The sequence below is a fragment of the Asparagus officinalis genome, chromosome 7 (assembly GCF_001876935.1).
Source record: "Asparagus officinalis chromosome 7, Aspof.V1, whole genome shotgun sequence".
In the NCBI taxonomy this organism is placed as follows: Eukaryota; Viridiplantae; Streptophyta; class Magnoliopsida; order Asparagales; family Asparagaceae; genus Asparagus; species Asparagus officinalis.
Genome location: NC_033800.1, coordinates 143,550,330 through 143,563,478, shown reverse-complemented (window position 1 = coordinate 143,563,478; position 13,149 = coordinate 143,550,330). Strand labels below are relative to the sequence as shown.

The following is a 13,149-nucleotide window of genomic DNA, read 5'->3' as shown; positions in this document are numbered from 1 at the left end:
AGGTTCATTATAACAATAACAATGTCTTAATCTCATACAAATGAAGACAAAAGAGTGTTGGAAAATGAGCACATTGTATGGCATCTCAACAACTACTCAACAAGTGATGAAATACCACTTGCGTGTGGACCTCCTCTCAAATATTTATTAAGAAAAAGGTTCTATTTCTTTGTTATCTATGTTGTACAGTAAGAGGTGCACAAATTTTTAGGGTTTTTTTTGGTATAATTACCCCTTATACCTTTCATATTTGCAAAATTACCCTCAGATGTTGGTAACTCCAAAATTACTCTTGATTCTCTCGCATTGATCTTTTTCTACGCCTTTCATTTGACCATTTTTATTTTTAAACGGAAGTACGTTGCAAAAATCCTATACGCGAGTTTGGATGGTACTTTTGCAAATACCGAGATTTGAGGGGGTAATTTTACAGATATGTTTAAGGGGGTAAATATGCAAAAAAAACCCTTTTTAAAAAAGGAAGTTTGTGTTTCATGCTCCGTTAACACCTTGCAACATTTTCCCTTGAGAATATCCAATTTGTATCCAATACTTACGTGGAGAAGCGTTGGAAACAATATACTAACAAACATTCATGACATAAGCCCATCAGTGATAGCTCAACCAATAGATTCCTTTTGATTTACAAGCATTATTTGATATAGAGCAACAAAGGAAAGCATACATTCCATCAACCACCAGCTTTTACTTTGGTTCGGTTCTAAATAATCTATTATTTGCACAATTTCCTCTCCGTAGCTCATGTAATAATTCACAAAATATAGAGAACCCCTGATACAATAGGTCCCTTGGCAGGTTTCAAGGCCTCCAGGTATATTGTTCTTGGGGTCTTTTCAACCTTGTTATCTGCAAACAAGAGCCTATGTCATTCATAAACATCATCTTCCTCTTTATAATTTGCATTATGACTGCATGAAGCTGTAACTATGTTAAATATGGGTTATGCGAACATTAAGTCAGTCAACAAATATTTCACAGTACTTCACAAGTACGCAAATCTAACTTGCGCTGCAGCAGAATTAAGAGATAGGATCTCCGCGATCACGTTCATGGAATCGTCGCAACAGTTATGCTGGCACTGGTTCAGGCCTTTTACTTGTCTTTATGCCTTTTATCGCTGCAAGATCAGGGATTCATTAGTTATGGAATAAGTCTTTGATGTAAACATGCGCACTCATCCTGTACAAAGGGAACAATATTCAAAAATACTGAAGGACATGATAAGAACTGAAAAAAATCATGCCTTCTGCATAGTCTTTAGCCCCGAAGACAGCAGAACCAGCAACAAGGGCATTTGCTCCAGCTTCAATAACCTGCAATACACAATTTTAAAATTTTCTCCAACTATTGACTAAACCTAAGCACCACATTTCTGTATAAGCTAAGCTAAACGTGAAATAATCAACCCATTTTCACTCTCTTATAACTTCTCAGCTACCCCGTGCGTTAAAAAGTTATCTAGAGTTTAGAAGCATGCTAATGAGGGTAGAAGATCGACAAATGAAAAAGGAAGAAAGAACTAATATCCAGCTCTCAATATTGACAAAGGAATATGGGGAGCATGCAATTTATCCACATTAACAATATCCAAGAAACAAAATTGCAAATTAGTTACAAGAAAGTCACCTTATATGCATTTGAGGGACCAACTCCTCCATCTACCTCAATCCATGGATTTACCCCCTGCAGTAGAAAATACAGCAACAGCTTACTCTATTTTCTATAACAAAAAATGAAATACTCCGATAAGCCAGGCACTCTCTACTCCAATTTACCTTTTCGGCACATAATCTTCTCAACTCTGCTGTTTTCTTAACTTGACTCTCAATGAAGCTCTGACCACCAAAACCAGGGTTAACTGACATAATCAGGACCAAATCCACCACTGCCCAGGTAAAAAGAAAACTTTAGATGATATAAGCAGACTATAGTGATACTATGATTTCTAATGCACGCATAGTGAATAACATATATAAACGGCAATATACAAAGAAAAATATATTGCTATCAAATGCTAACTAGCAGAATACAATGCGACCAATGCATTCATTAGGCAACCAAACATTATAATTTTGTGGTGGGGTGGTGTGGGGGGAGGGGGGACCAATATAGAAGTTATGAACTATCACAACAGGATTCCACACAATAAAAGCTTCAATTCATCAAACTATTGACTGCCAGCCTAATATCACCCTTCCAGGCTTCCAGCAGTCAATCCTGGTGGCACAAGCTGGATGGAATTCAGTATTTCTAGCCTTCAAATCGACGTTGTCATTGCTTGACAAAAACTTGTTCCTTCCAACAATCAAAATTACAGTCGAAGTAGCCTTTTTCGAAACCACATTCCTGCCATTGTTTATTATTCAAGCCATACTGATTCCATGCATTATATTTCCACTTTGATTTTAAGTATTAGGCTCTGCCTTACATTCAGACAGAGTTTAACACTTCTGTATTATTAACCGATTATCAGCGATTAAACTGGCTATCAATTATTGTTCTTGAAATTTTGGTTTCTAAATATTTTTCAATATGAGATATTGCTTTTTCACATAGGAAAAATGAAATGCCCAAACAGTCTACTCTCAATTATCCTTATTGAGTTAGAGTGGCATAGCCATTCCCACATCCGATATTGTTGCAAAGGCATATAACTTTTAAAAAAATGGAGTTTACCTGTCTCCAGAAAGCGTAAACTGAAATAGGAAAAAGAAAAGGTCAATACAAATTTTCAGAGAAACCAGAGGTACAAAAACTAAATAGATAAACAGTTCTCTCAGTCATAGCCTTGTAGTGAGAAATTGTTGAAATAAATATATTCGGTATTGGCATCCAGCAAAATATTCTTACCATCAAGCACATATTCTATAGCTGATAACTGGGTTCCAGGATTTAAGACGACTCCAGCTTTTGCTCCCAAACTTTTTATCTGAGATTACAAAAGAAAGATTGTTGTAAACACGTGTCAAGAGAAACTACATAGTTAAGTATGTTTTTAAATGCTAATAAAGGAAACCAAGACTAAGAAACAGTATAATTCAGTTAATACATGGAAAGCTACACTAATGGCCTATTGATCATTGAGGTGTGATTCAAATGTGGAGTAAGAAACCATTTACAGAAGGAGATTAAGAAGAAAGATTAGTCAGGCACAGGACAGAAAAAAAGGATGTATTACATGATTTCATATGTTTAGACCCAAGACTACTATATGGGCTTTTCATTTAGAGTGACATGAATTCCATGACTTTTAACCATATTGCCATCAAATTAGATAGGTGTCTTCTTGCAATAATTTTGTTTTGAAGTGAACCTGCAGGCTCAGAATTAGCATCACGTCATCATAACATAGCAAGAATCTTCACGTATCAATTGAATAATTCCAAACTGTCAAAAATATGATCCTCTATATACATCTTACCTGATCGATTGTTCGATGCAGATGGATAGTGGCAGATTGCTCGCAGTGAACACTGACAATATCTGCACCTGCCTTGATAAAGTCTGGAACTCGCTGTTCAGGTTCTACAATCATCTGCGATGTTGTTTTTAGATTTATAATTCTGTGCAAGTTGCAGCCACGTAAAGGACACACCGAGGAACAACAGAAGACAATTGTAATACCAAATGCACGTCCAATGGCAGTTCAGTTACTGGGCGCAAGGCATCGACCACGAGAGGTCCTATGGTGATATTTGGCACAAAACGCCCATCCATCACATCAACATGAATCCAGTCACATCCTGCAACTTCAACTGCTTTCACCTAAATCAATCACAACGAAGATAAATATATATATAGAAAGAAGATGTTCATTACATATAGAGTTAGATGCAATAATTGCATGTAAATATCATATTCTTAGGTGCAGATATTTAATTGAAAGATGAAAATCCTAGTAAATTTATCAAGTGAACCTATCCTTCTTTCTTTATGAAACTTGACGAACGCGATAAACAACATGTTAAGATTTCAATCCAGTTCAAATGTTTAAGCTGTTACAAAATATGTGATTCTCTTTTGATTCTCAAGACAATAATCAATGATATTGTTAGGTTAGTGTTTAGTTAGATAAGAAAATATTGAATCTTCTAAATCATGATATGAAAATGAATTTTTACTGCAAGTATAAATTTCAAATTTCATTTACTTAAGTCTTCTGCATGCATATGAAGCATGTTTGGCAACTTTGGATTATAATCCACTTGGATTATAATCCATAATGTTTAATAAATTTAGTGGAATATAATCCATTTTCAATAGTAGTGATTGGCAAATGAGTCAATTATAATCCATCATTGTTATTAAAATGACCAAAAATGACATGCTTATAATCCACCAAAAAGTGCATGGCTTGGAATTTTGTGAAATAACGAGGGGCATGTATGTCTTTTACTTGGTCAAACCTTGTGGCTTATAATCTACTATAAAATAAGCTAGGATATCCTAGCTTAATTTTTTATGGATTATAATCCAAAAAGCTATTTGTCAGACATCTCAAAGTGGCTTGTATAAGCCACTGTGACCATTTACCAAACATGCTCATGGTGTTGTCCTCTTGGATTTTTACCTTTTCAAACAAAAAAACTTTTAAACCTCATTACTTGTAGAACTACTATAAGAAAAATATTCAAAAGCACTCTATATGTATTAAGGTTTTTTATAGATATTGGTCCCTTAGATCTTCGACAATTGCATATTAGCCCCCAAAATCTTGGAAATTGCATATTAGCCCCTCAAATCCTATCATATCTTGCAAAATTGTCCCTCAGTTAGTATTTCAGTTAAAAAACCTAATCATGGTTGAGTTAACTCTTAACCCAAAATCTGCAATCATCGAACTACCTCCCACTGATGTTTCCAACACTTTGTGAACCTAAACTTTGGGTTAGGATTTTTTGCTAATCATTGGAGAAGAAGAACTCGAGTGAATTTGGATTTATTTTAAGCATGCATTGGGTTTAGACCTATTAAAAAACGTGCTCAGGAACATCATAGAGGGCCAAAATAGTCACTTTTACCTCCAAACGTTAGATTTGGTGGAATATTCCCCCAAATCTAACGTGATTTAACTCGAAGGATCATTTTGCAAAACCCTATAGGATTTGAAGATTTAAGGGACCAATATGTAATTTTCAAGATTTGAGGAACTAATATGCAATTATTGAAGATTTAAGGAACTAATATCTAAACAACCCCATGTACTATAAAGGCAGGAGTAAATGGCGAATCCAAGCTTTGATTATTCAGGAAACTAAAGGAAGAACCTTTAGAATATGCTACGATTCCGAACTTCTGAGGAATTTATACGTGCAAGTCTACCGTTGAATCATGTCCATTGTCGAGGTACGTCGGAAATACTCAGCAGACAAAAAAAATAAAAATTACCTGCTCACCGAGCTTGGCGAAGTTCGCTGAAAGGATAGAGGGCGAGACAATGATGTCGTTCTTCGAGAATTTATCGACTCTAGATGCCTTAACAGAGAGCCTCCTCCTAATTAAAAGATAATTCAAACACGATGATCAAACAATCTAAGCACGAGAATCCACCTCAGGGTTCATGTGAACACCAAGCGCTCGATAAAAAAATCCCAAAATCGATTCGATTACAAAGTTAAAAAGGGAGAAACGGCAGAGCAGTACCTGAAGGATTGAGCTTTTCTAGGAGGAGAGAAGGAGCAGAGTTCGCGAGAGCTGAGATCGCCGCTTTGGATCGTGGAGAGGAGAGAGGAACAAGACGGAGATGTTGCCGATGAGATCATCGTCGTCTTCTTTTTGAGTTGGTTTTTTTTTTTTTTTTCTCTCCCAACGATTTTCTTTTCTTTTTCCCCTAAAAAGACCGAAAGAAAATGAGGAGAAAATTGGCTCCCTGTGGACAACACGTTCTCAACCGCAGCCTTTTGCCCCACGTTATCTCCCCGCGAAAATAGGCGGAGAGATATTCTTGGATCTTACGCTAGATTCTAAAATAAAATAACCTTTTGGATATTTTATTTGGATTTTTAGGGGATAAGAAATAAAAATTTTCATAAATAACCAGATTGTATTTGTTTTTCATTTTCTCTTTATTTATTTATTTCACCGGAGTCAAATTTCCACCGGGCAAGAATCACGTAATGTCGACATGACGTTTTTAGACAGAAATGTTTGAAATAGTTGGTCTCGTTCGTATGAGGCACATGCGAGTTTATTTAGCTTGAATAGTATTATGTAGATAGTAGTGGTTATTTTCCTTTGCTCTGAATATGCAATATACGCTAAATCTGTGCTTGGCTTGGTTCCGCCCAAATTCAGTAGTGCTTGCAATTACATTTTAAAGAACCTCAAAAATTACATTATATTAAAATGCTAATCACTGTAGAGGAGAACTATAATAGAAATTGTTAGACCAAATAGCATTATCAGCTAGAAGATACTTTTGGTAAACCAAAGACAGAAGAATAGAAAATGAACTCTGAAATCATCATGATCTCAATAGGAGTAGCACAAAGAGGATTCTGAACCATCAAGAAGCAAAAAATGATTCAGGAAGCATCAAGTTTCTCAATATAACTTCAAGCGAATTCGATAGCTAGCGCAATCCTAGGCCTTCCACCAAAATACAATCTAAAGGGCAATTATTAGATCCCACAATTTGAAGAGCTGCAGTGAAATATGTAAACTCTCAAATAGTGAAAATCTTTTTTTCTAGAAAATGCAGAATGATAGAGCCTTGTACACCACTTTCCAGGAAGTGTTTTCATCAAGCAGGGGAAGAACCCGAGCTCCCTACACCTCTGTCTCCGCTGCAGCAGTAAAAGTGTGGTAACTTCACTCGACCACATGCTCTGCAAAAACATCAAGCAACCATGTTTCATTACCCAAACTTCATAGAAAGTTCACAGCTTCAAAAGTCAAGTCGAGCTCCTCTACTGAGGGATCTTATGTTTTCAGAAAGGTTTGGTTGGGATATAATATTTTGCAGCACTTAAAACGAAGTGTTTGAAATGAGTTGGGACCTCTAACATATTTTAATGATTCACTCATGGTGACATGTGAGGTATAACGGAGGTAAGAACGTAATTGGCGAGGAGATACATGACTTCATGTACATTGTTATAGAAAACTAACGTGTGTTGCCAAACATAAGCAACACATGCATGAGAAGGTCTAGCCACAGTCGCGAGTGGCAATCACTCGCGCTGTGGCGGAATACATGTTGCTTTAGGAACATGTGTCCCCTCCACAGCGAGAGTGAAAGTCACTCGCGACTGTGGCTAGCATAGCTCACACTTGCACATTAGTTAATCAAGTGCACACTCAGACCAGTTCAAAGGATAAACTGATATAAACCAACCTGCCTCTGGCTTTATGAAAAGTTGTTCAGCTTACAGTGATTAATCTATAGTCCAATTTACATAGCTTATAACGCATCCTGTTATGATTAAACACTATTAAGATAACTTTTAGTTCATTCATTTACATTTCTGTTAGTCATATTTTTCAGTTTATATTTATAAGCTTTCTGTATTTTATAATTTACAACTAACAGTACCATGGATTACAGTTTGAAAAGAGGAAATGAAGAGAGAAAAAAGTGACTATTAATGAAATGGAGAATGCCTATTAACGAACCAAAACAATTAGATATTAGGTTGTTCATGCTCACTCGATTATCAAAACAAGCGTAAAACTTAGTGTTTTAAAGGCGATTCACCTTAGCGCCTCAGGATGAGAAGCTTGTAATTTAGCGCCTTACGTATTGCCAAGCGATAAAGGTTACTAAGGCGATCACCTTTTGGTGCCTCAAGAGCTAACATTGGCGCTCTGTGACCTTGCCTTGGCAACCTCAGGCGCTTGCCTAAGGCATGTGATGTAAGGCATGAGGTGTTTGTCTCTATTTCAAAATTTTGTAGGTCCGAAAGGTGTTAGATAAAATAAAGTATGTTTTTGTTATTGAATTTTGTGTTTCCTTTTTCATTGTGATTTTTTACTTTTTTTGGTTAAAATGTACTTTATTACCTATATCATTTTGAGGACATGCCACAATTTGAACCTTAAATTCAAAATTTGCTGCTTAATTACCTATGTTTGCAGTTACTAGTTAATATTACTATTCAATATTTATTACTTACTACTTCATTTAGATGATTTATCACTCATTAGATTTGTGACTTTGAAAATTTGGCTGTGATCTATATTGCATGGGTATGGGACATTGCAAATTTGCAAAAGATAGGGTACACGGACACAACTATATAAATATAAATATACACATTTATTATATATTGAAATTTATAATTTATATGAGACCAATGACGATAATTAAAATTCCTATAACATTTTTATGTTTTGTTTATTATGTGGATTATAAGTTGGAAAATCACTAGTTTTTTAACTAGATATCCAACGATCCTTTCAAAATCATAATTCGGATCCTGACGTAAGTCCAACGAGTTTCAAGAAGTGGGTGTGAAGTGTAGAATATATGCCCAAAAATGTATGATTAGTGTTTTAAATTAAAACATGTATTGTATATTGATTACATGCCCGAATAATATATATATGTATATATGCAATGAGCGTCCAAGGAGTTTGGGTACGTGTATGGGTACGTGTCGGGTACGGGTACGGCTTCAAATTAGAAGTACACAGGTAAGATAGACTGATTAATTTGTCCTGTTGCTATTTACTGATATTTGCACATTATTTGTAATGTTTATAAATTTTTTTGAATATCTATCGCCTTGGTTAACTTAGGCGATCGTCTTTTTTGGTGCCTCTCGTCTCAGGTCATATAAGACCTCATTGCCTTGACCTCGCTTTTTGCTTTAAAAAACAGTGCGTAAAAGTTTTCTGCTTAACTCTGCTCATTAAACCTGGGCCAAGCTCTCAGTGAGAGCAAGCCAAGCCTTCAGCTTTCTGAAGGTGTATAAAGACAACAAATCCAAGATATCAAAAGGCAAGAAGTTGCTTAATTCATAGTTTTAAGCATTATTTATTTTGAAGCTGAAGTCTTTTCACTTAGGTGAAAATATCCCAAACAATATGGCTCAAGATTTCAATAACATAAGATTCTAAGCCGCTTGTTTAGCATTAGCCGCTTGAATAACCTCTAGATTGAGCCACACCAAGCCCATTCCAATTCTATCCAAGCTTGTACTATCAAAATAAGCTTATTCTATTCCTGCTCTGCTTTGTTTAGATTGTCATCCACTACATGTAAACCTTTCTATCAAGCATTGAGCTCCCAATCCCATTAACAGGCCTAATTATTATGTAAAATTAAACAAAATAGATATACAGCTTGCAGATAGAAGAATCCATTGCACAATCAGCATCATAAAGAAGAAAAAGGATCAAATATTACGTTGCTTCAGCTATTATGGATGCTTAGCTTCTGAATTAGAGAAAAATGAATGTTCTACTTTTTGTGTTAAGCTCCAATTCATATGAAGCAATTATGGGGTTTAGTTATCAACTTCAGTCTACATGATTTGAACATACCTCAACACTACAAAAATTACAAATATCTCTTAAGCATTACATAGAATTTCCATCAACAGCCAAAGCTTTCTAGGACATTCATGCCTTTATTTTTAAATTGCTATTCCCGAGTATTAGTAAACACAGGCCTCTATAGAAAATCGAGGATAATATGCAAATAAACTAGAATCCATGGTCTACCTGTTTACGCCCTGTTTAATCTCAAATTTATCTTTTCTAACCAATACCCACGCTCTCGTTTATACATGCTAATATAAGCGAAAAATAATGCATAACATGTTGGGAAAATTGACTGACTTTCCCCCTTCATCTGTAAATAAAATAGATTAATAAGACAAATAATAAGTAAACGACCAAAAAAAATTTCAGCCAAGCACACCTAGAAAACTTCTTAACAATGAAAACTCTCTTAATTGCGAAGTTAAAATCACCGACCTAGTCAAAAAAATCTCCAATTAGAATCATATGGTTGACTACAAATTGTTCCTCTTAGACACTTGACTAAACGTACACTAGCAACAAACAGGACAGAAGAGATGACTTCTACTACTGAAGAGGAAACAAAAGAGACTAACCACTTCTTTCTTTTTCTCTTTTCTCTCTCTAATCTAATAGTCAAATACTCTATGATATGAACTTCTTTATTTTTGTTGCTCAGTGGCTTGCTCATCTTTCTGCTTCTGAATTAGAGGCTACTTATAGCCTTAGAAATTTAGTGTTAAGCAGACAGTTCACCTACCATAGCCCAACCTTTTTTTATTTTTATTTCACATGTGCAAACACTTGCACCGCCCCATGTTTTTTTTCCTTTTTTTAAAAACAATGTGAAGCAAACACTTGCTAGCATAGCCCCACCTTTTTTATTTTTTGTGTCCTCCAAAAGAGGTGGGACAAACACAACAATTCTCCCCCTCCCGACCATCTGAAGAGGTCCATTTCGGCGAGCTTTACGCAAAGGTCAAACTTGTTCCTGAGAACGGCCTTCGTCATCAAATCCTCAGGGTTCCTGTTGGTATGGATCATTTGCAGTAGCATCTGCTACTCTTCTGTTACAGCTCGTAACCAGTGGTATTTCACGTCAATATGCTTCATACGGGAATGATACATACCATTTTTGCTAAGATCAATGGCACTTTGACTGTCACAATGTACGATGTGCTTATCCTGCGTCAACCCAATTCTTGGAGAAATCTTTTCATCTACAGTATTTATTTGCTTGCTTTTGCAGCTGCGATGTACTATGCTTCTGTTGTAGAAAGAAACACACTTTTACAGTTTAGACTGCCAAGATATAGCTCCCCTACAAAAGTAAATAAATATCCAAATATAGACTTTCTATTATCGAGATCTCCTGTCATATTTGCATTTGTATAGCCTTTCAGAATTGGTTTGGAACTGCTAAATGTCAAGCACAACCTTGAACTGCCCTTCAAGTGTATGAGAATCCACTTCACTGCTTCCCAGTGTTATTCTTCTAGGGTTTGACATATATTTGCTCACAACGCCAACTCAACCGCATGAGCAATGTCCAGCCGTGTGCATATCATAGCATACATTAGATTCCCAACCGCAAAGGAGTGTGGAATATCCGACATTGCTTTCTTTGCTTCTTCAGTAGTTGGACAATTTCTCTTGCTGAGCTTAAAATGATTTGCGAGAGGCGTGATAACAGGCTTAACATCTTTCATGTTGAATCATTCAAGCACCCGTTCAACATATTTTCCTTGAGATAGTCATACCTTCTTTGTTTTCCTATCTCGAATAATCTGCATGTCTAGGATCTGATGTGCTAGCCCTAAATCCTTCATGTCAAATAACTTAGATAATTCTTCCTTTAACGTTCGAATCATCTCTGTATCCTATCCAACTATGGGCATGTCGTCAACATATATTAAAAGAATGATGAAGTTATCTTCAGTGAACTTCCGAATATAGACACATGAATATGCAACTGTATGTGTATACCCATGACCCACCATAAATAAGTCAAACGTTTTGTACCATTGTTGTGGTGCCTAATTGAGCCTGTAAAGACTCTTCTTCAGCTTGCAGACCATATCCTCCTTACCTTTCACTTTGAATCCCTCTAGTTGTACCATGTAAATCTCCTCCTCTAAATCATCATGGAGGAATGCGGTCTTGACATCGAGTTGCTCTAATTCGAGGTCTTAGCTTGCTGCAAGACCCAGAACTATCCTGATAAACATCATCTTCGCAACTGGAGAGAAAATCTCGCCAAAGTAAACTACTTTCTTCTGTTGCAAACCTTTGACGACCAACCACGCTTTGTACTACAACATTTTTTCTCCGTCTTTCTCTTCAGTTTGAAGATCCACTTATTCTGCAGCGCTCTTTTGCCCTTAGGAATTCTCACCAATTCATAGGGTATCGTTCTTATACAAGGAATTCATCTCTCCAAATAGTCGGGAGGGGAGAATTGTTGTGTGGGTCACGCCTCTTTTGGAGGACACAAAAAAATCAAAAAGGTGAGGCTATGATAGGCAAGTGTCTGCTTCACATTGTTGTCAAAAAAGCTATGGTACGTGAGCTATGTGCTTCACACTAAATTCCTGAGGCTATAAGTAGCCTCCAATTCAGAAGCAACAGGATGAGCAAGCCACTGAGTAACAAAAATAAAGAAGTTGAAATCATAGAGTATTAAGTGTTAGAGAGAGAAAAGAGAGAAAAAGAAAGAGTCCTTCTCCGAAATAGAAGGAAGTCTTCTTTTCTGTCATGTTTGTTGCTAGTGTACCTCTAGTCAAGTATCTAGAGAGGAAGCTTTATATACTCATTATATTCATAGTGAAAGATTTTTTCTGTACTAGGTCCTGTGGTTTTTACCTTCAATTGAAGGATTTTCTACATTAAAAATACTAGTGTCCTGCTAAATATTTTTTTGATCATTTAATTATTATTTACCTTATTAATCTATCTTATCTACAGAGAAAAGGAAAAAAAGTCAATCAATCAACCCCGTTTGTTTCCCAACAACTTTCTAAGCTGAAGTCCTTCGCCTTATTGAGGAGTTAGATCTTCATCTTTATCAGCTTCTCCATTATCACCACCATCATCAGTGTTGTCCATCTCTAGCATGTCTTACACATGATCATGCGCATCTCGCATCTCCCCCTGCCGTAACATCCTCTAGAATCTCCATCATAACGCAATCCAAAAAGGAGGACCCATCTTTTGCTATTTCCTAAAACATTAATTATACCATGCTAGTTCCAACAACACATCAAATAGATTTACACACTAAACTTGCTTAAATATAATCCCTAAAAAGTGTTTTGAGGTATATTGGCTAGTGTAGTGATTGTGAGGAAAAGATGTGATGCATGTATCTTAGGACCATTCCTCAACCCTCTCTTATACTTCGAAACCTAAAACAACACAAAACCTCAATCATCCACAAAAACCCTAATTAAAAGAAAACCCAAAAGATAATCTTTTTTACTGTAATCTCCAGCGTTACCTTTTTCTTGGGGACGGCCATGAGTTCCATGGCGCCGGAGTCAATGGGGAAGTCGTCCTCGGGGAGGCAAGGAGGCGGCGCCGCCGCGGCGAAGGGGTTCTCGATTGAGGAGGATGAAGAGGGGAGAAGGGGACGAGGAGGGATGCGGATGAGCTGAGATGAGGCTC

At 36.4% G+C, this 13,149-nt stretch overlaps 1 protein-coding gene across 3 annotated transcripts; it reads right to left on the bottom strand.

Moving 5' to 3' along the window:
- Positions 581-5,914, bottom strand: LOC109848060 (ribulose-phosphate 3-epimerase, chloroplastic-like). 3 transcript variants are annotated; one of them, XR_002248683.1, is made up of 10 exons: positions 5,665-5,914; positions 5,410-5,515; positions 3,646-3,786; positions 3,443-3,556; positions 2,872-2,950; positions 1,797-1,906; positions 1,648-1,704; positions 1,265-1,334; positions 1,003-1,138; positions 581-867 (listed from the first exon to the last, which is right to left on the bottom strand). XR_002248683.1 is itself a non-coding variant. In XM_020417369.1 (9 exons), the coding sequence occupies exons 1-9, from the start codon at positions 5,781-5,783 to the stop codon at positions 1,089-1,091; spliced, it is 846 nt and encodes a 281-aa protein (XP_020272958.1). In that variant the 5' UTR covers positions 5,784-5,914; the 3' UTR covers positions 581-1,088. The 3 variants fall into 3 exon arrangements, 1 of the variants encoding a protein (XP_020272958.1); XR_002248682.1 differs by having other exon boundaries at positions 1,025-1,138; XM_020417369.1 differs by having other exon boundaries at positions 581-1,138.